General features: G+C 35.0%; 1 protein-coding gene across 1 annotated transcript; it reads right to left on the reverse strand.

The window, feature by feature from the left end:
• Window positions 1-737: 737 nt before the first annotated feature.
• Window positions 738-20,982, reverse strand: slc26a10 (solute carrier family 26 member 10). The gene is made up of 18 exons (XM_007246757.4): window positions 20,494-20,982; window positions 17,158-17,268; window positions 15,628-15,785; window positions 15,314-15,478; window positions 13,815-13,967; window positions 13,468-13,550; window positions 11,949-12,096; window positions 11,150-11,263; window positions 10,551-10,628; window positions 8,475-8,570; window positions 8,245-8,351; window positions 6,437-6,506; window positions 4,768-4,947; window positions 3,944-3,998; window positions 3,750-3,838; window positions 3,574-3,628; window positions 3,314-3,420; window positions 738-1,587 (listed from the first exon to the last, which is right to left on the reverse strand). The coding sequence occupies exons 1-18, from the start codon at window positions 20,756-20,758 to the stop codon at window positions 1,552-1,554; spliced, it is 2,070 nt and encodes a 689-aa protein (XP_007246819.1). The 5' UTR covers window positions 20,759-20,982; the 3' UTR covers window positions 738-1,551.
• Window positions 20,983-22,887: the final 1,905 nt, after the last annotated feature.

Genomic DNA, 22,887 nt, shown 5'->3' on the forward strand with positions numbered 1-22,887 from the left:
TATATATATATATATATATATATATATATACATATATAGTAGTTTGCACAGTTTAATTTTGATATATTTAATGAGTATATATATATATATTATACTCATAAAATATATCAGATTAATCTGTGCAAACTACTCAGCAGTTTAGCAAAATAAAAAAAAAAGCATATTTGATAGCTCGGTCAAATCGAGAACAGATCATGTTCTCATCACAAGCAAACTGCTCCAGAAAAAAAAATCTGCGAAATTACAGAATACAGTGGAACTTGGGGTCAAACTTGGTGGTGTAATTCACTGTGTTAAAAAGGCAAAATCGCATTACTGATTCCAAAATAATCACTTGTGTTATTGCTTAAAAGTTAATAGCCTTAGTGAGAATAAATTAGGCTGTTTTTGTTATTGGTCATTTAAAATTAAGACCTTCTAAACTGAATGCGGATGTGATTTCACAGTCATTTCAATGAGCACACTGGCCAGTATTGATCATCTCTCACAAGATAGCACCTCACAACTTCCTGTATACAGATGCCACACTTCTAGATCAATTACACACAGCTATACACAGCTATATGTGTACGGTCAAATTAATGTGATGGTAATATAAACACTGTGCTGCTTATACAGTGAGAAATTTAGTACATTTAATATGTGCTTTGCTTTTTTAAAATAAAAAAAAATTAAGGATTACAGTTAAATTGGGAAAAATAAACTTTTTTTTATTGCAAATGACTTTATTGTCTGTTGTCTTATTTAAACAAAGAAAAGGAAATTATAAAATATTTACAATTAACTGATAATGGTTTTCTATTAATTTCTGTTTCATTACTATATGCTTTCTTTATGATTTAACAACTGGATTAATTAATGCTGAATTAGGAATATTGCTTTCATATTTCATATAGTTACAAGTAAAAGAACTTTATTTCTGTTGAAAAACATTTTGGCCATTCAGTGCATCTTTTTTTTAGGACATATTAAAACACATATTTATAAGCAAGTACAAATAAAAAGTATTAACAAAATGAAATAAATAAATACTTCTAAGAGTCTTTTTTCCAGCATTCAAACATCAAAAACAAAAACATTAAAATAAGTAAAATAAGACTAAATATGAAATTAGACTAAAATAAAAATTAAAAACCACAAGCACATAGAGTGGTGATCATCTGTGTGTCCATGCTTGTTTTGTGCTTCATACAGAACAATAGTGCAAACCTAGTGTAGCTCCCAGATGAACAGATGAAGCCAGTCCTCCCTTCTCTGATAGGAAAGAGAGTTAGGAAAGAGAGATGATGGAGTTAAAGGTATTAAACGCTGTGGTGGAGGGTCACGAAGACTCATCATAAACATGTGAGCAAGGTAGGGATCCTATTTTTCTATTTTATAAAATGTAAGATAAGTAGGCGGGGCTTCAGGCATTTTCCTCCCTCTAAAATGTAGTTATTTGTAGTTACAGATCTTCTGAAATCTGAAGCTCTTAGACCAACCATGTCCATTTGTGTGTCCAACTTTTACAAATAAAAGACATCTGAATGACTTCAGTGAAGGTTCAGCGATTCACACCCAAATCGTGGCGTTTTCTGATGGCTTCTCCTGAAAAAGCAAAAAAAACAAAAATCAATCAATCAAACTTTATTTTCACTCAGTAATTAATTGAGAGTAACCCTCATTTTCAATGCAGCAGAGCATTAACAAAATAAAAGGAACTAAAAATAAGTTGCAATTATAAAAACAAGCAAACAAAATAAGATTTAATTAAGAAGAAACAAAATAATTAAAAATAAAAGGATATGCAGACAGGCTACAATCTAAAGCAATAAAACAAAGAGATAAATAATTAGAATAATAAAATAAAAACATAATTAAAGAAATAAAGGACTAAAATAACACCACAATTATAAAAAAGTAAATGATGGAACTAAAATAAATTATAATAATCAGTTAAAAGGAAGAAATAAATTAAATAAAAAGGTAAAAGGCCAAAAATAAAACCAGAAATAAAATAAATAAAATGATGAAATAAATAAAATAAATAAAATAAAGGGTCTAAAAGGTAAAACATAAAAACAGATAAATAAAAAGACAAAACAATTTAATAAAATTTTAAAAAGTTTTAAACGATTTAGTGATACAAGTGAGCTTTAGAGTTTCCTGTAGTGAATTCCAGCTCTCTGGTGCGCTGTACCACAATTAAAATAATGAATAATCCAGTGTTCACTAGTCTAACCTCCATCTACACTAATGTGTGCATACTGACACTACACACCAATACTATGAGCTATATTGGCTCTATCATTATCATTGTATTGGTTTGAGTAACACTTTACAAGAAGGGTACTTTGCGGGCCACAAATATCATGAACTCATTAATAACTGGCCAGGATTTTTGTCAAATGTCTGCCTGACATTACACCAATAAATCTTAGGAATTTCTATTCAAGCATTACATACAAAGCTTTTATGTTTGATAAGGAACATTATGAAAATCATATCAAATCCAATTACTAAAAATGACTGAAAATCATAATTGTAACTGTAATAGAAAATATAAAAAAAATATTTTTTTAAAAAATCTGTTAACGTCAAAATATAATGAATATAATCATGGACTTCATTTTAAAATCAATATTTTCCTGAATACAAATCAAACACTTCATGTCCTCTAAACCTTTAGTTTTGTTATATATGTCTAGTTTTTACGTCTATTTTCAAACATGTAGAATTTGGGTTGATTTCTGTTACTGATCTGAATTATTAAGTGGAGTAGAGAGAAAACAGGCAGCTTCACCAAGTGTCCTGTAGCAGATTTCAAAGCCCTCAATTTTTAGAATATAAAGAAGTTATTTTACCTTTAGCCTGTATACGGGACAAGGCATTTTAAGGGGTTAAGAAGTAATACTTAGGTAATGTTGAATATTAAACCACTTTACTTTGAGGTGTTGGCTGACCCATTGGTTTTTACGGAAATTACCCAGATGACAAACATAAAAACCTGCATGAACATCTTAAAAAAACTCATGCCACCAGATGACATTTGTACCTTAATTACTACGTGAACTAATATATTGTTCACGCATTAACACATGTCTGAGACATGCTTACTTTATGCATATGCATTATTCATGTATTATATGCATGAATTAATGATTACTCACTCATGAAATACTGCATAAATTCATGCTATAACCCTTTTGTACCCTTATTGTAAAGTGTTATGGAGGATTAGCTAGAAAAACACTGGATAATTTCTTTAACTCCTCTTGATAGGAAGTTTTACCATAGATTAAAAAAATAGATAAATCTGTAAAAAGAACTTTACCCTCTGCTGCTCAATGTAGATAACAGCATCATGGACTGTGACGAAGATGTGCTGTGGGTTCATGTAGTTCATCAGGCCACTCGATGTGAGAATCTTCAGCACATTCTCTACAGAAATAAATGATCTCTACTGTTAGATTGTTAGGATTCATTTTTAACATAAATTTGAATTTGATATCTAAAACAGATTATTAGTTTGAGAAGGTTATTTTATTTTATTTGCACGTGTTTGCAACATTATATTTACAATAAAAAACGTACCATTACAGTTTGCCAAGTATATCCTTACTCCCATCTTCTGACACTCAATACACATCTATAAAAAAGCAATATATTATTATCAGCTGTTTGAGAGGGGCAAGGGTACAATAAACCAGTTTAATCAGACAGTTTAAACAGACCCAAAAGTGCAGGTGTGAAAGCAACTCTTAGCTCACCTGTATGAACAGCTTGGCTCCTGCAACATCTACAAAAACCACACCGCTGCAGTCCATCAGAACTGCCTGCACCTCATTCTCTGACATTTCTGTGTAGAAACACAGACAAATACCATTTGTATTTATGCTCAAACTTTCGCAAAGATGTCTAAAAATATTAAAATATCATTATTTTAATAATGAGAATTAATTACCTGATTTGAAAAACTCATTCTCAGAGGAAAACGACGTGTTGGCTACTCCTCTTTCCTAAAAATCAGAAGAAGAAGAAAATAATGTAGACATTGTGTAAACATTTTGGGTGTAGTTATTGTGTAATTGGCATTAGAATATCATTGAAATTTTTAGTTCAAAATGTAAAACTCATATATTATGGCGATGTATTACACACACGTTTATTTATTTATTTTGTGGTGAGGATTATGGCTTACAGGCAATGAAAACCCAAAAATCAGTGTCTCAGAAAATTTGAATATTATATAAGACCATTTGGTACTTTTGGCAGGACAATGCTGGACAATGAAATCCTCATCTCCATAAAAGTTGTCAGCAGAGGAAAACATGAAGTTCTGTAAGATTTTGTGGGAAATCACTGCTCTGACTTTAGACTTGATAATGAAACACAGTGGATCAACACCAGCAGATGACAGACATGTCTCTCCAAACCATCACTGATTGGTGGAAACTTCACACTAGACCTCAAGCAGTTTGAACTGTGTGTCTCTTCACTCTTCCTCCAGACTCTGCTTCATTGATTTCCAAATGATATGCAAAATTTACTGATGGCCATTGATAGTAATATTCTAACTTTCTGAGATACTGATGTTTGGGTTTTGAAAATGTGTGAGATGCTGTTGGACATGCCAATAACACCTCAACCACAAAATCTGCAGGATTATCACAGTAGACCATTAAGAACCTCTACAACTCTACAACCATTAAGAAAATACACATTTTGTAACCTAATCTTTGACAATACGTGTATAAATATGAATAAATGCAGTGGTTAATATCTGACCACAGTGTTGATGGCCTCTCTCTCTCTCTTTTCCAGGGCTTTCCTGGCCTTCTCTCGGCTGCGGATGCGCTCCGGGGTGAGTCCCAGCAGCTGGTTCACATCTGCTTTAAAGAAACTGCGGTTGCCGTAGTAGATAGGTCCGTTGTAGGTCAAGATCTTCACTCCGGGGATTTCATAACACTAGAGGAGAAAAAAGTCAGAGTAAATACTGGAGAACTGAGCTAACTAAAATCACCAGCATTCATTTAAAATCTTATTTGACATCTGCTATTTACCAATCAGCCATAACATTAACACCACTATGAGGTGAACGACATTGATTATTTTTATCTACAGTGGCATCTGTTACAGGGTGGGATCTTTATATTAGGCAGCAAGTGAACAATCTGAGACACTTTAACAAGAACCAAACTGTGATGGACAGATGACTGGAGAGTCAGAACATCTCCAACACATCGGGCAAGGACATGGGTCCCAAAATAACAAGGCCATCAAGCTTCTGAGGGAGAAAATTCGCCCTGCTCCCTCCGGGTGGGTAGATGGAGCTCTTTCCCCACATCACTCCAAGGGTGATGTCCACAACACAGGGCATCTGTGAGCTGATGTATCATAACCGAGCTGCTGCGCTTTCTTCTGAGCACGCTGTGACGTACTCGGTAATTCTGCATCAGCAGCAGCTCGAAAAGAAGCGGTGGCTGACTTCACAGCCACAGTATCAGAGGAAGCATGTGTTAGTTGCCTAGATTGAATACAGTTATTGGAGCATCTGTGTTTTCCATTGCCAAGATAGCAATGCGCACATCGGCATAGATATATATGTACAAGCACTTTTGCTTTTTAAACAATGGAGACGCAAGGTTTGAAAAAAGACTGTTGATGGGGTGTAAGATAGCAATGAGCATCACTTACACACATTGTGTAAAATGCACGTTGTAAGGCCCAATGTTTTAATAGTGTAAAGGCAGAACAGAATATAATATAGTATATAAGTAACAAGCATGGTATTGGGATGGTGTACCACTTTATTGTGCTACACTTTACTTTTTTTCCCAAAATATTGCTAATATATTATATGTTAAGTACTGTATTAAAATGTGTATTTGCTTTAACTATGAAAATAAAGAGGAGCAAGCCCTACAAGCATTCAGAAATTACAATTTCATTAAATGTGTCAGTCCTGAACTCTGATACACTCACTAAAGACTCCAACTCCCAGCATGCACCTACACCTGACCTTCTGGACTCTGTTGATCACTCTGTTTTTCAAACTCACCAGATTTCTGATTGTCTACACCTGGTCCTGTTTGTATGAATACTCCCTTGTTTCTGTTCTTCGTCGCCGAGTTTTGAATCTAATCACTAGCTCTTCTTTTGTTTATTGATCTTCTGTTTCCGACTCTTATTTATGTTTTTGACTACTCTTTTTGCCTTGTCCTTTTTGACCTATTTTGCCTGGTCTCTCCCTGGTATGTTGTTTACCATTGCTGCCATTTCGTTACTGACCCTGCCTGTCTCTGACTTTCCCTGTTAATTTGTTCTCTTTATTAATAAACTGTGTGTTTGGTATCAGCGTGTGTCTGTCGTGGATGAAAAAAACGTTATTTTTAACAGAAGATGTAAAGGAAGAACAGTAAAGAATCACTAGCATGTTTATGTAACGTTGTATTACCTTATTGTGATTGTTGATGGGTCGGTAGATCTCTGTGTTGGACGCTCTGCCCAGAACTGAGCAGCCAGCCCTGCAGAAACACAGTCAGTTAGCTAAAGGTTCTTGTACATATTTATATTTCAACTTTATTTACACTCTGCTTATGTGGAACCTTAAGGGAAACTGATCATCCTCCAGGAGAGCGCTGTTGAGAGCTGTTGTTTTGGAACAGGGGGGTTTAGTAAGGGATACTTCACAGTTCACGCTTTATTTTTCCACACTGCCCCTGAGCTTTGGAAAGCATAATTAGAGGATATAGTAAACATGATTATTGTAGCTGATAAATGCATAAATCTAATTAGCTCGTTTCAGTCTCTATTTACACCGGCAATTATATTACTGTATGTGCTCGATATTTGCTTTCAATGGGGCTGCTCCAGTTGGAGAGCTTATTCTATCGTCCCCTGATGCCGAGAGGATAACAACTTATTTACGATTAATACACTCTCACACACTCAATCGCTGACCGACCAAGAGCGTTCTCTCTTGGAAAAGAAAATAGTGCTGACAGTGTTATATAATATTATTATTAGTAATAAAAATAAGATCTATTTATAGCTTTTTTTTTACTTTATTTATATATTTTCTTTATCTTTTCACACAGGTAACAACACAAAGTGCTGTTTACAGTCAAATTATGAATTTAAGTTTCTTTTTTTAACATTACTCTTAGTAAACTATGATAAAAGATAAAAAAAAATATTGATTTAATTATCATTTATTGAACATAAATTAATCAAAAGTTTAAGCAGGTCTGATCAAATTGCATGTTTGAGTAGAATTTTTTTTAATAAAAATCTATAAACACAAACAACCTAAAAGAGGACAAACAAAAAAGCACATTTAATTCATTTGCTTAATTAACACATTAGAACAAGTAAAACATAATGATATAATATCATAACTATACCTTAACTGACAAATTTTACATTTAATCCCTTCTTAATATAGTATATGTTTAATATATTACAATAATTGTATATTAAACATGTATTTAACTTAGAAAATCAAGAATTACCCAGTAATTCCCAAACATTTACATTTACATGTAAATTATTTGTCATTAAAATCTTAAGATCTCTGCTAATGTATTTAAACATACACTGACATGCCAAACTGAACTAGTTTTTGTGTCCCATGACTTTTGCCATGTAGCACTGAAGCTAAACAACACTACACTGACCTGTGGAATGTTCCAGATTCAGTACCAAAATCAGTACACATGGACAATTCCAGCCAGACACCACCTGTCACGATCATTACCACACTCTGAGCTCACTGTGCATTGTGGGTAATAATATTAGCCTTCTGTCGTGTATTCCTGGTACACATGTGACAGTGTTTTTGAGAAATTTAAGGAATAATAAATGCCCACAGCTTCAGAAATGGATTTTTCCAACCATCAGATCTCACTCAAATTTCAGTAATTAATGTGAGGCCATTGTTTAGCCTCACTCACAAGATAACACCTCTAACCAACTAAACACAGACAGAATTACAAGCCTGTATATCGTCGCTGTCCTATAAAAAACACTTTTCTCCATTTTTGTTGATTTTTAGTTTATTACATAATTTGAACAGACAAACTGTCCCATACACTGTGCCAGAATCTCTTGATGAACAGAACAATAGAAACTCTTTAAAATGACCTAAAATAAACTCTTTTTACATTGATTTCTGTTGAAAGTTTAAAGTTGCTGTTTTGGAGATTTTGAAGACTGTCTTTCATTGGACAGCGATTAAAAAGGTTGGTTAATTGATTGTAGTACCTCTGCGTCCGACAGATAACCGTCATCATGGAGAAAACCACTCCGATGGCCAGACCCAAATCCACGTTGAGCACCACCACGGACAGCCAGGTCACCAACCACACCATCTGCACTCACATCCCAACACTTCAAATTAGCTTCATCTCAACGGCTCTTCATTGATTATTCATTATTCATCATTCATGCGCAGGAGAAAAGTGACGGTTGCCCACTAATGATGCAATACTTACAAAATCAATCCTGCTGACCCTCCACAGATCTGGAAGGTCCTGGAACTGGAGGAACATCTGCCTCAAGCTGGTCACATTTATGCAAGCAAGCACTGCCTGGATATATATATATATATATATATAGAACACGGGTAAAAATAACTCAATTAAACTTATTTCAATTCAAGTTGAAGAGTACAATGAAACACTGTTAGGCTATATTTCCAGTGTAGTATAGAAAAAGATAGTTCAGATAAAAGGTGATATCATCTGAACTGTGTATCAGATCCAGATGTAAGCACCTGAAAAAAATAAAAGCTGAGTATTTGATATTTTGTCTCATATTCATCTCTTAATATTAAATTCTAATGTTTTAAGTCTACAGCGGAAAAAAGGGATTGGCTTTACTGCTTACTGGCACTTTAATTTACTGAACACTACCCAAATATTATAATATATCGTATTGTTTTAGAACAGTAATTACAGTAAATAGCCCACTAGTCTAGCTTGTAGAGTGGAGTGGGTCAGTGGTGCATGTTGGGATAGATAGACACCTTTGCCCGCTGCCCCTCCTCCCTGTGACCTCTTGTCTCACACAAACAAGCTTACAGTTTGTAGTGCTGGTGGCCACAGTACAAAAGACAATAATAAATATGCAAAATAAATCAAATGTGTGCATGTTCATGTGTAAATGTGTGCTTAAAGCCTGTGTGAGCAAAGTGAAAACTATTACTGTACTTTACTTTTACTGTACTAGTAATAAAAGTGAAAAATAATGTCTTATAGGGGTTATAGAGGTTATAGGGGTTATAGGGGTTGCATGACTAGTGGTATTTTTGTAGTCAAGTAGTTATTCCAAAAAGTTATCAACTAGTTGACTAGTCATAGTTTTCACAGCTAAATCAAACAGAAACTCCAATGGTCACTATTTTTAGATTTGTTTTTTATTGACAACAGCAACATCAAGTACAGTTTACACCATGTATACTGTACTTGATAGGAGGTTTCTTTCCTGTGAACTAAAGGGTGACTGTACTCCACAAGGTAGCGTTGAATGGGCAGAGAGAATTGTTGATCCGGTGCATGTTTAATTATCCAATTAATATCCAAAATAATAATTAGATAGATAGATAGATAAATACTTTATTTATCCCGAAGGAAATTTAGCCATCCAGCAGCAACAACACAATACAATAAGAAACAGATTCAAACATAAATTAAAACAGAAGAAGAAAAGAGAGGAAAAAATATATATATATATAAGGCTATACAAAAACGTACTATACAAGGTAAGATATATATCTGTAAACAGAGCAGTGCAGTTGTTGCTGATGTTCATTAAATAATTAACAGAGCAAAGTGCAGTGTGCAATGACATTGATTATGAAAGTGGCTGATGTGACATAGAAATATAATATAAATATGCAACTGTAACAAATATAGTTCTAAAAGGAGATTGTGAATATGTGATCCATAATAATAATTATTCAAAAAAAAATCCTAACAAGCAGTATGAATATTTTATTACTAACTAACAGGTAATGGTTTAATCAGGATAATCACTTGTTTTTCAAAAAAAAAAAAAAAAACTTTTTTAATGTTTCACTATTTTACTACTTTTGAAAGACCAACATATTAGACACAATAGCTTTACATAAGATAAAAACATAACACTGATTTTTTTGCTTTTGTTTATTGCAGGAGGTTATATGATGATTGCACTAATTAAGGCAAGCAGAAGAAGTTTTATATTGAAAAAATACTTTTAACTATTTTTCCTAGAGCTTCAAACTTGTAAACGGGTCAATTTGACCTGTAACATAACAGGAGGGTTAAGCGTACACATTGTGCAGAAAGTGACAGTTTTTTCTGTCTTTGACAAATCGACAGTTCCCTACTGTGGTGAACAGTGGAAATCCAGGTGGACAAGTGTGGAAATGGACGAATACAGAAAGGCTGTTAAGGTGTGTATATAGTATAGACCAGTATAATGTGGAAAACAGCATCACATTATTACAGAGCAGTAATGAATATAGCGTATCTACAGGTTTTGTGATTGTGTTTAGGCCTGTATAACAGTTCTGTAAACTCCCTTACCTTGGGTAAGAAGTAGAAAAGAGGACCAATGAGCAGCAGCACCACCAACACCACCAGACTCGTGAACAGGCCTGAGAGCTGGATCACACACCAAACACATCACACACAGCAAACATCAGCCTGATTTCAGCTGGATTAGTGATTCTGACCATATCTAATATTTTAGCGCACAATGGATATGAACTGTGCGTCACTTTCACACGTGTCACAGTAATTATTCCAGTGTAAATGGCATTCTGTAAGTGTCTCCTGCAGTAATAACAGTCCTATAAGAACTGACTTCACTGTAATCTAATAACAAAACCTGCAGACAGACCCAGCTGTGGTTTATTTTACTGAGTGTGGCGTCTGCCGTGCAGCCCTGACATGAACATCTGGGCTATAACCTCACAATAGACAATAAACTATCTGAGGTAGTTTAAGGCAGTCAAATCACACATATTAAATTACAGCACATTACATTACAGGACCTCCCGCAGTAAAACCTCTCATTGTAGACATTTATCACAGTAATTCAGAGCCCTACAGGTGAAACTGTAAGAGGAAAAAGACATAAAGCATTTTGATATGAATGTGCATCACTGTGTGAGGTCTCATACCTGTGTGTATCCTCCAGCGCTCTCCAGGATATTAGTGGTGGCCAGAGTGGCTGAACTTGGAAAGCAGGTGAAGAGAGAAGACACTGTGTTGGAAATCCCATGTGCAAGAAGCTCCTGCAGTAGAAACAAGTAAAAAACAACTTAAAGGCGGTATATTACACGAAACTCACCTTTTTGTGCTTTTGTATTTTCACTTAGGTCTCAACTGACCCTATAAATGCTCAAAATGCAAAATTGCAAAATTAATCACCCACTAGATGAAGAAATGTAATTTCAGTCTGCTCGCTGAGACCCTCAGTACACAGTACTGAGTACTCAGAACACAGTAGATTAGCCAGCAGACTTTTTCTAAAGGAGAGATCTATAACTACTGTCCGTGGCAAGACAGCAGAGGAGGGAGATGTAATTTCCTTTAAATAAGTAACTTTCTCATGAACTAGCTTATTTGTGTTTAGCCAGTTAGCACATGCTAACACTAACATGTGGAAAACCCCCAATGTGAAAATGGTGTGGCCAGCAACAGCTTATTTGTATAAAACTGACATGGTGTAAACGGCTCATCAGATAATCACATGTTATTCACCTTAATTAAGAGTGGTTTAATGTTATGTCTAATTGGTGTACATATTAGTAAATATATAGTTAGTAGGGAGGGCAGAACTGTCAGTAAAATATACAAATAAAACACAAAATGAATACATTTAGCAAAAATAAAATACTAGAAAATATGAATCTATCAAACTAAGATTTACTAAAATTAACTAAGAAAACAGAGTAAAGGAAAAGAGGATAGCTTTACCTGGTTTGGGTGAATGGAATAGCCATGCTTGTCAGCATAAATCATTGCTAAAGACACAGACACAGCATAGCCTACAAAAGTGATGGCGACTGTGTCTCCAGCTATGTCTGGCACCGTGTGCAAAGCAGGCAGCCGAGGCTGAGGGAACCTGTCAAATAAAAATTAAAAAATCATGAAAAAAAAGGTGTAAGACTTCAGGCCCTATCTTAAATTTTGAGTAAGGTGTGCCATAGGAGGCTCATTGCTCTCTTACACCCCTCCAACAGTCTATTTTCATTTGAATATATATTTATGCAGATGGGTGTGGTGGTTTGGAAATGAGGTGTGTTCTGGTAAATTTCTGGCCTATTGCTACCTTGGCAATGGAAAACACAGGTGCACCACTGACTGAATACAACCTAGGCAAGGCAGACGTCAGCAATCAGATGTTTATTGCTATCTTGGCAGTGAATTGTCAACACTTGCGCATCCCCAACACGCATACCCCTTCGCTTGTTGTGCACACATGGACACGCAGCAGTGCATAAACTTTTACATCAACAATAAACAGAATGAACGAACATGAACAAGCAGGTAATTTTTTTCCTGCTGAGAAGTGTTGGACATGTCCAGGTAACTGCGCCCCTGAAATAGCAATGCTCCAAAGTCAGGGCATACGTGGCTCTTAAAGGGAACGGGGAGTCACACACTGACTGGTTTATTGCATGCTACACCCGAAACACACCAATGAGTAAGAAAGAGATTTAGTACACGCCTTTTCCACATTTTAAGATGCACTTTTCCCAAAAGCTGTACTTTTCCCATTTTTATGATAGCAAAGACACACTGACACGCCCTAAATCAAGCTGCATGGTGCACGGTTGACAGCTCGCCTTTAGATCACTAAAATAGGGCCATTAGTTTAAATGTTAACCATAATTACATTCAGAAATATGATACTGCAAGACTGGAAGAAGACATAAAACTACAGCCTTGTAAAGTTTTGGGCAAGTTCCATAATAATGTTTTTGGAACTAAAGTATCTGCCACCACAGAAAAATGCTGTTTTAGGGAATATAAGTACTAATTGAGTAAACTAATGTCAGAGGAGTATGAGGCCCAGCTAACAGAGAATGTTATAAGAATGTTTAGAAATCTTTTTAAAAGATTGCAGGAAGGTTAGCTTGTAATGTTCCAAAATGTACAGTTCTAGGAATGTTTGCATTACAACGTTATTAGAACATTTCTCACATAACTTTTACAGCTAGACGGATACTGACATTATTAAAATGTTAAAATTAACATTTCCAAAATTAAAAATTAAAACACAACAAGTTGACACAAGTGAAGTGGTAGCGACATTACATCAATAAACTTTACGGATAGAACATTCCAAGAACGTTAACTGTAACATTCAGAAAATGTTCTACAAACCAAAAATCAAATTGCAGGGAAATTACTTTCAGAAGGGATATATTTGTTAATGTGCAGTGGATATATTGGTAATTATTGGGTAATTATTATTATGAATAATAATTACCCTGCTGGAATGTGACCCACAATCTGTACATCGTAGGTGGAATCCAGAGAGAAGGCATAAGCAACGCCTGTGGCAATTATCACCTGAAGGACAACCAGAAAGATTAACAGAGGAATTACATCAGTTTACAGAGTAACAAAGAACTGAATTACACCAAATAGAATTCCCAAAATATGTATGACAGACAAAAGTGAAAGGTTCCTGAATTATAATTCATTAAAACCTTCAAAAGTCTATTCACATGTAATCTGTTACTGAAAGGAGTATTCTTTGTATTTACAGTCCTTTAAAAACACTTCATTTTAGATTTAAGAGATTTTTAATGAGTGATTTCCAGAATAACGTACTGTAAGGATCTCCACAGGGATGGGTGTGCGGAGGTGCTGGCGGAAGCGTGTGTTCACTTCTTTAATCGGAATGAGCACAGCTAAGCAGACCAGAGAGATCAGCAGTTCAGCCAGGTTAGTGTGGGGCAGGTTCTCCAACACTGAGGCCAGCGTCTGTGGAGGAGGATGAAGAAAAAAATTACTTTGATTTACCTAATTTAGCTAGGCCAATTGTCCCACCCATTCAGCTGCTAGTCAGATGCTACAACACAAGGAGGGTGAAGAGTAGCATGCAGCAACTTGGTTCCGATACATCAGCTCACAGATGCCTTGTGCTGATTGACATCATCCTAGGAGTGATGTGGGGAAAGAGCGCCATCAACCAACCCACCGAGTGCAAGGCCAACTGTACTCTCTCGGGGCTCCGGCAGCTGATGGCAAGCTGCATGACCAGGATTGGAACCAGTGATCTCCCGATCATAGTTGCATCGCTTTTGACTGCTGGACCACTTAGGAGCCCTTTACAATGTCAATGTCAGTTAATGTCAGTTACCCATAACATGAATATTTCAGCAGAAGTTGTCTAAAATTACATACAACATTTTGAATAGACTAAAAGTAGCTTTATTTGATTCCACCATGTTACATTGTTTTTCTGTCCTGTAACTATACAGGATTAAACATAATTAATAATCCAATCACCGCAGAACATCAATTTGAATCTGTTTGTAATTTGTTTAATCTGTTTACATGGGTTATTAAAATACTGTATCTGTATCTACTGAAGTATTATTTTTCTTTTAGTTCTACTTTTACTTCACTAGATATTTTAGGTGAGTGTAATACTTTTACTCTGATATTTTTTATGTGCTGCATCATTACTTGTTACGGTTATAAAAATGTTGAAATCATTCCAAACCCACATTATCACTAAACCCAGAGCGGTAGATGCTCTGTACTTTTTTACCGGGTTTGATTAAGCTGCTCATCATTGAGTGAATCAAGAGATCAAGCTGATCCTAAAGAAGATTTAGCTGCTCCCATTCTGCTTTTTACTCTGAGAACTGCTTTTTGTAATAACTACACTAATTACACAGTACTGTATTTTTACTTTCAGTACTTCAGAACTACATTTTACAATAAACTACGTACATTACTTAAATACAAAAAAATTTAAATACTTTAATACCTCCAATTAAATAATGTGGAGCGTATAGAACACTTCAACTTCTACTCAAGTCACCTTTGTGATCTCTAGTACTTTATACATGTCTGTTTAAGATTTTATATGCATTAAAAAATACCATTACTGAGCTAAAATTCAGTTCTCTTTATCAACCACCTTTATCAGATCTCTAGACTCAAATAAATTCTAGAAGAAATTAGAGTATGCTGTCTACATGACTATTCGGATATTCAAATATTAGCAGTAATCTGATTATAAACATTTTTGGGAGCATGTAAATTCATTCATTATTATGTTCTGGGTAATAATTACTTTCAATTCATAGGCCTCTAACCTTGAAGAGAGAGAAAGTGCCTGTGTGGCGAGGAAGCCGTAATCCCAGCATGCTCTGCAGCTGTGAGATCGTCACGTGGAAGGCGGCTGCGCTGGTGAAGGCCTTAATAATGGGCTCTGATAGGTATGTGGAGAGGAAGCCCAACTGCAGACCAAACATGCAGAGCTGGGGAAGAAAGCCGTAAAAACACAGGCGTCAGACTGTCAGACCCTCGTAATCACAGAGACCCCCACAGTCAAGCTCCTCCTACCACACCATAACACACACAGATCATATAACCAATAAAATCTGTTTCCTTAAGTCTGTGAATTTACCATCATCACTCCTGATAGGAAAGCTATGGCTGAAGCCACGCCGATCCTCTGAGCCTCTAACTCTGCAGCCTCCGGGCTACTGGAGTTCAGAGCAGGAGGAGAGGGGACCAGCTGCTCCACCACCGAGCCGGTCATCAGACTCACCACAGCAAATGTACCTGTGCAGCAACATACGTTACATATATATTGGTAAGTATATACATATAAGTATTGGTACACTGGATTATTCTGTGTTTTTTCTGAAATCAGGGATATTAAAAAGACTTTTTATTCTGCTTATGCTGGATTTTTAGCATTGCTGTGACAATTTGACTGCATTCAATGACAAAAACACATTGGTGAGGTCAGGATGTTGGATGATCACCACCCGACCTTATCTTACCCCAACTCATCTCAAAAGTATTAGAAGAAGCGCCATAATTTCAATTAAATCCCAATTTAATCTCAACACGTTGCCCATTTTTATATTCTTTACTTCTTCTTAAAGGAGTCCTTCCGCCAAAATCCACTTTTTCTTGTTGTTTGTGAAACACTATAGGTCTCTCTCAGTTACATATGCATGATGCACCTAAAACTTTTCCTCAACCTCCTCAAGATTGTCTGCAGTAGCTAGTAAAAGAAAGTATTCAGAAAAAAACGAGTCGATCAGGAAAAGCATTGTGTCTACATCAACCCGTGAATTAGTATTAGTATCTCATCAGATAGGAGCTAACAGTGCTAGGAACAACATGGAAGTTTATTCCTGTGTTATTTGCGCAAATAACAAATCAGTGTTATATATGCTTTGCCCAGTAATTCAGAGCTAATAAACAATAGTGCAGTGAGAATTTGTCTATGGAGGAACGCTACCAGCAAAGTACAATTGGGATAGGTAGGTGTATGTTTAAAACAGTTCTGTTTACACTAGTTAAAAGTAAAAAAAAAAAAGTACTTTCTGGCCTAGACTAAACACATCTGTGTGTAATTAACTATGTTTAAATAGGATCTCCGGTGGATTCTGCATTTTACAGAGACTCTAAGACTAGGTCTCAGAGTGGCTGAACTGCACTTAGCAGGGTATCATTACACATGTTGTAAAGTAACATATGACATTGCAAAGACTGTTATTAGTGTAAAAATGTCTTTATTCTAAAACATATCTATCTGTAGTCCGTCTCGCTGCCTCCTGGTGTTGCACAGGCGATATATTTGCATGTATGAATATTTTAATGAGCAAGAGCCAAAATCTTACCGATTCTTCCCGCCCCCCACTCCTTCGCCGGACTAAAGCACTGTTATACCAGATCACCAGATCACCAGCTCACGTGTTATTCATTTATAATGGAGACCTCAAATAGACATTTTAAAATGAATGAACAAACGATGAAATGAGACCTTTAAGTGCGGAGCTTAAAGAAACCTTCAACTTCTACTCATGTCACTTTTTTGATAGAGCGCAATACAATGATTTAGAATACGGTGTCACAATGCAACAGTACATGATAATTATTATTTTTAAGACACTTTCCTACTGAAAGGAGACTTAATTACCTGTGGAGACATGGCACCCTGTTCCAAACAGCATGTAAAGCACTACAGGGAAGAATGAGGTGTAAAGCCCATAAATTGGAGCCACTGATGTTAATAAAGCAAACGCCATTCCTATCAGAGAGAAAAACGATAGTAGTGTGATTAATATGATCCTGACTGGAATATGACTCTCTGAATAAGGTAATGCAATAAGTATAGGACTTAAAACCCACAATACATGTTTAATAAAACAGACAAATAATAATAATGTAAACTTTTTTTACATACAGTTACATGATCAGACAATACCTTTTACATTTACAGATACACATTTGATTACATGCTCAACCTACAGTATTTTATTATTTATAAAAGAAGCTTCTACTAAAGAAATATAAGTTAAGTTGTCATTTTATTTGTTTATATTCTTAAAATAGTACTATTTATTAAATATCTAACTTCAGTGGTGGAGTCTAACAAAGTAAATGAAATAAAACATGAATCTGGCCTGTTAGGCATACATAAGGTTCCCTGTCAGTGCAATAATATGTTCCTACATAATTTATGGGATATATGAAATGTATAGATTTAGTATCATTTAAAAAAACTCATTTGCAAACCTGTGTTCAAACTTTTTTTTAGTTTTTAAAGTTTTTAAAAAGTTATTTATAGATTTTGAAATGTAAATTGTTTGAACACAGTGTTTTGTGCTCTGATTTTTGCATTTGAAGTTAAATACTTTTTATACTGTTACTTAAGTGGAGGCCTAAAGGGAGAACCTTTACTACTTTTACTGGAGTTATATTTCACCCTCTCTACTTTAACTTATGCACATTGGGTACTCTATCCACCACTGTTTAACTCATTTGTGTCAAATTCTATTGTGTAAAATAATATTGCTATAATGTTGAATGGCATTAGTGGTATTTTGCAGTCTATTAGTTTTGCTGTTTATTATAAAGTGTTAAATATATGTGTCTACCATAGTTTATGTGTCAGTTTATATGCATGTACTAAATATTCTAAATATACTAAAATAATATATAAATATAATGAAAAAAATGAAAGAAAAAACAATATAGTGGAAAATATAATTAAATTAAATATTGTTAATTATAGTTTTTCCCCATTGTGGGATTAATAAAGGATTATCTTATCTTATCTTATATACAACAATCCCTACTAATAACCTCAAACTAATATCTTGATATAGTTATCAAATGTACATTTTAACTGAACTTATTATTTGTGACATAGTATTTAAGTGACATACTTGAGTATTTTTACCTAATTAAACAATAGCAATAGTACAGTAAGTAGAATAAGTTCAAGAAACTTCAAAAATATTAGTAATTAGACTCTAAAACAGGTACATTTTCTGTATTATTTTTTTATTTAAACTGTATTTATGAAAAGCAGTCCATAATGCTTGTGTGACTATTTTACAAATATTAAGGATATCTAGGAAAATATACAGTACCAGTCAAAAGTTTGGGTAAGCCTTCTGATTACATGTATTTCTTTTTGAGTGCTCTTAACCCTTACTATGAACTATAAAATTATCCTGTGCAACAGAGACAATTCCTGCTCCTATTCCGGGGTGGTCCTGATGAGGGCCAGTTTCATCATAACATTTTTGATGGTCTTTGCAGTGACTGACTTGAGGACTTTCAAAGGAATGACTGACCCTTCAAGTCTTTTTTCTTCTTTACTTAGTTGAGTAGTTCTTGCCATAATATGGATTAGAACATTACTCAAATAGATCTGTTCACTGTATACCTGTAACTCTACCTCTTCACTACTTTACAACTGATGCTCTCAAACACATTAAGAGACAAGAAATTTACTCAAGTAATTAACTCTTGATGAGCTCAGCACAGCTGTTAACGGAAAGCTGAACATTCCAGGTGACTCTACCTCATAAAGCTGACTGAGAAAATCCTGTCTAATCTAAACAAGAGGTGCTACTTAGAATAATCTAAAATATAAAATAAATTATAATTCTGGTTTATTTAACTTTTTTCTTTACTAAATAATTTAATATGTTTTTTCTTTATAGTTTGGATGACTTTAGTGTTTTAGAATGGAACAAATGACCGAATCTAAGATGTGTCTAAACTTGGGACTGGTACTATATATATATATATATATATATATATATATATATATATATATATATATATATATATATAATAATTTAATTATATGATGCAATATTATAATGATGGGTATGACAGACAAAAGTTACTTAAAGTTATTTAAAAGTTACTAGGACAGATCAACTTATATGTCACTCATATAATTTATATATATATTACTGTCATGCAAAAAAGCTTTTTCACTTACTATAAATCATAAAGTTGTTCTTTGCATTTCATAATCAATAGACCATTAGAAATGCTCTAAAATGACATAATAAAATAATATAATCTTTTATTATAGACTTAATAATATAGAATTACATTTACAAACTTTTAAAAGAAGCCTTTAAAGTTGCTGTTTTGGAGATAAAAAGTTTTAGAAATTAAAAATACATTAAAAACTACCTAAAACAATGTAGACGGATATAAAAACACACATTATTTTCTCCCTTCTAAAGTTCTTCAGCATCTACCATACACCGTACAGAGATTTTAAACCAATATAACTATTTTATATATTATATTTTTCATATTTTTCAGACAATATTAATCGTACAGTTTACAGCTGTCATTTATATTCTATTAACATTTCATGATGAACAATGAACAAATCAATAGAAATGCTTCAAAATGACTTGGAATTAAATGTTATTTTCATTATTTCCATTTCTAAACTTTTACTATACTTTTTTATACCTTTCTTTCTCCTGTAATCTTGCTGTTTTTGGATGTTTTTATAGATTAAGTTTATTACTTTTTTCTTTTACTTACGTTCAAAGGGAAACGTTAACAAAAACTGTATAGAATGTAATAGTTCCCAAGTATTTCCGTCCACTGGTTACATCTTTTGCACTGCTAAATATTTTTTATTATATAACATTTATTATATACTTGGCTGACATCAGTTTATATGGCTAACAACAGCACAACTATTGGTGCATATTGTTGTTTACTGTAGTGTTTAACTACACGACTTCCATTACACACCATCTAAAAGACTTTTACACATTATTTTTATTGTATTTTTTTATCTGTATCATTCTACCTTATCCTTTTTCCTTTCCTGTAACATCTGTGTACTATGTATACCTGCTGCTACTGGATGTCCAGACTTTTTCCATCTAGGATCAATAAAGTATCTTTCTATCTATTTAATATCTAGAGATAAATCTAGAGATCTGTAAAGCAGTATAAGAATCAGAATGAAGTCTCTCACCCTGAGGAATGTGCAGTATGCCCACAGTTAACCCTGCTACAGTGTCCCCTAAAATCCATTTCCTGAGTCTGTACTTTGGCAGCCAGCTGACGACGGGCACCCGTTCCTTCAGCAGGTGGAGGCAGGTATCCCGGGAACACCTGCAGGGTCTGGAGAGCGTCTCCCTGAGCCCAGCTTTCCCGCTGGGCTGAGCCTCTGTACCGTAGGTCTGTCTGAACCGGTCCTCTGTGTAGATATTCCTGTACACGGCCACTGAAGTGCTCATGGTGTCCACTCAGCAGAATGCCTCACTGGGGCTGGAAGGGCTGTGGATTGTATCCAGAGAAAGAGAGAGAAAGAGAGAGAGATACAGAGGAAGAGAGAGAGAGAGAAATAGTGGTCTGTTCTTCAGGATGTTCTACCTGCCCATTCATATATAGCTGTCAGGCGTCTGACATCAGGAACCATTGTGTTTTCCTGTCAGGTGCCTGGAGCCAAGTGACAGACTGAAAGCAGGGGGGCCTTTTTTCCTTCTTAAACTGGGAAGAACAGTCTGGTGGAGCCTTTTGACAACCCAGTTTGGCAGAGACCCCATAAAGGTGTACTTGTTCAACTTCATTGCTGATGGATGGCAGCAATCCTCAGGGTCCTACTGCGAAAGGGTTTTGTTTTTTATCCCTTTGAACTCTTTGAGCTGTTTTGGTGTGTTTTCTCTTCGTTTTTGTCAGTTCCTCTTTCAGGTCTTATAACACAGTAATTACTGTATATCAGACAGACACATGAGCCATAAGCTCTTTTACTCCAGAAGACATACGACTGCTCATAAATGTAATCATTTAAAATGTAAAAGGAAGCAGAGTTGATATATGTTCCTGGAACTGATCATGTTTGTTCAGAAAGTTTTTTATTACTTATTTTTGAATGTATAGACTTTAGATATATATTCACACCTAAGATATATTTTCACAAATGATTAGACTAGACTGTATATGAGTTGAAAGCATAAGAATATTAATGATAGTTCATTACATGGTTTATTACTTTGACAAAATACATGGACAGCATCAGGCGGAAACTTTTTAGTCTAAATAAATAAAAATGTTTAGTGCAAAATAACTACTTAGTAAAATGTGCGAGTAAAATAAAAACTATATAAGGTAGTGCACACACCATACCAAGCTTTAGTTTGAGTAAAGCAGGTAGTTTCACACTTTTTCTGTGGACACTTTTAAGTCATTTACTGATATTATTTGGTTTGAAACATCATATAAATATGTTTGAAGCACTAAAGGTAAATGATATTGGTTGGGGAAAGATATTTCACTTTTTTAGGTGTTTTTCCCAGTGAGTTTCTTGTAGATGCTTTTATGTTTTTATCGCACTGGGATGTCATCACTATTTCTAAAAGAGTAAGTTCCGCTCTTTTTAACCATATATGGATTATGTTAATGTGTAAAGGCATTTCTGAGTAATTAAGCTGAGAACACAAGGTGCGATTTTGGATGGAAAATCCGTTGGTAGGGTTCTAAGGGTTAACAAAAGGAAATAACAATGCAATTGACATGCATATTCAGTGCTCATCTTTAACACACACACACACAAGAGCCTGCCTGACCTTCCCCATCCTCTAACTCTCCTCTTAACTCTTCACTGACCTCCGTGTCTCTCTCTGGGCTGAGTGGAAGAGTCATACCCGGTATAGAAGTGTACAATGTAAAGCTCTGTGCCAGACCCTCAGACCCTCCCTGAGATCAAAGTGCCATTGTTTACAGGGTGAAGGTGTAACCGCAAACCGTGTGTGTTTAGCAGAGCTGCTCAGAGCTGCTCAGATTTCTGTCTGCTCTCTCAATATGCTCTTCACAACCGAAGCAGCCTTCAGAGATGTAATCATATATGCCGGCTGTGCCTCGCTGATCACACTGCAACATGAGTCTGTCTGATCAGCAGAAAGGCCGAAGCCTCGGCTGTCGTCTGAAGAGGCAGCGGAACTGATGCTGTATAGAGCGGATGATACAGGTTTTCATTCAGAGTCCAGTTTTGAGTCTAGAGACCAATAAGAGACCACTTAAAAATGATGAGTTTCTTACATTTTACCAAATTGAAAACCTCTGGAATATAATCAAAAGGAAGATGGATGATCACAAGCCATCAAACCAAACTGAACTGCTTGAATTTTTGCACCAGGAGTAAAGGCATAAAGTTATCCAAAAGCAGTGTGTAAGACTGGTGGAGGAGAACATGATGCCAAGATGCATGAAAACTGTGATTAAAAAACAGTGTTATTCCACCAAATATTGATTTCTGAACTCTTAAAACTTCATGAATATGAACTTGTTTTCTTTGCATTATTTGAGGTCTGAAAGTTTTGCATCTTTTTTGTTATTTCAGTAATTTCTCATTTTCTGCAAATAAATG

This window comes from Astyanax mexicanus, chromosome 13 (genome assembly GCF_023375975.1).
Source record: "Astyanax mexicanus isolate ESR-SI-001 chromosome 13, AstMex3_surface, whole genome shotgun sequence".
Lineage (NCBI taxonomy): Eukaryota > Metazoa > Chordata > Actinopteri > Characiformes > Acestrorhamphidae > Astyanax > Astyanax mexicanus.

Excerpts from the sequence above, each read along its gene's own strand:
- slc26a10 (XM_007246757.4), bottom strand. The coding sequence starts at position 20,758 with ATGAGCACTTCAGTGGCCGTGTACAGGAATATCTACACAGAGGACCGG. Across the intron at positions 15,786-17,157 it reads AGGGTGCCATGTCTCCACAG|GTACATTTGCTGTGGTGAGT; the intron begins GTAATTAAGTCT and ends GTTGCTGCACAG. Across the intron at positions 13,551-13,814 it reads TCCCTGTGGAGATCCTTACA|GTGATAATTGCCACAGGCGT; the intron begins GTACGTTATTCT and ends GTTGTCCTTCAG.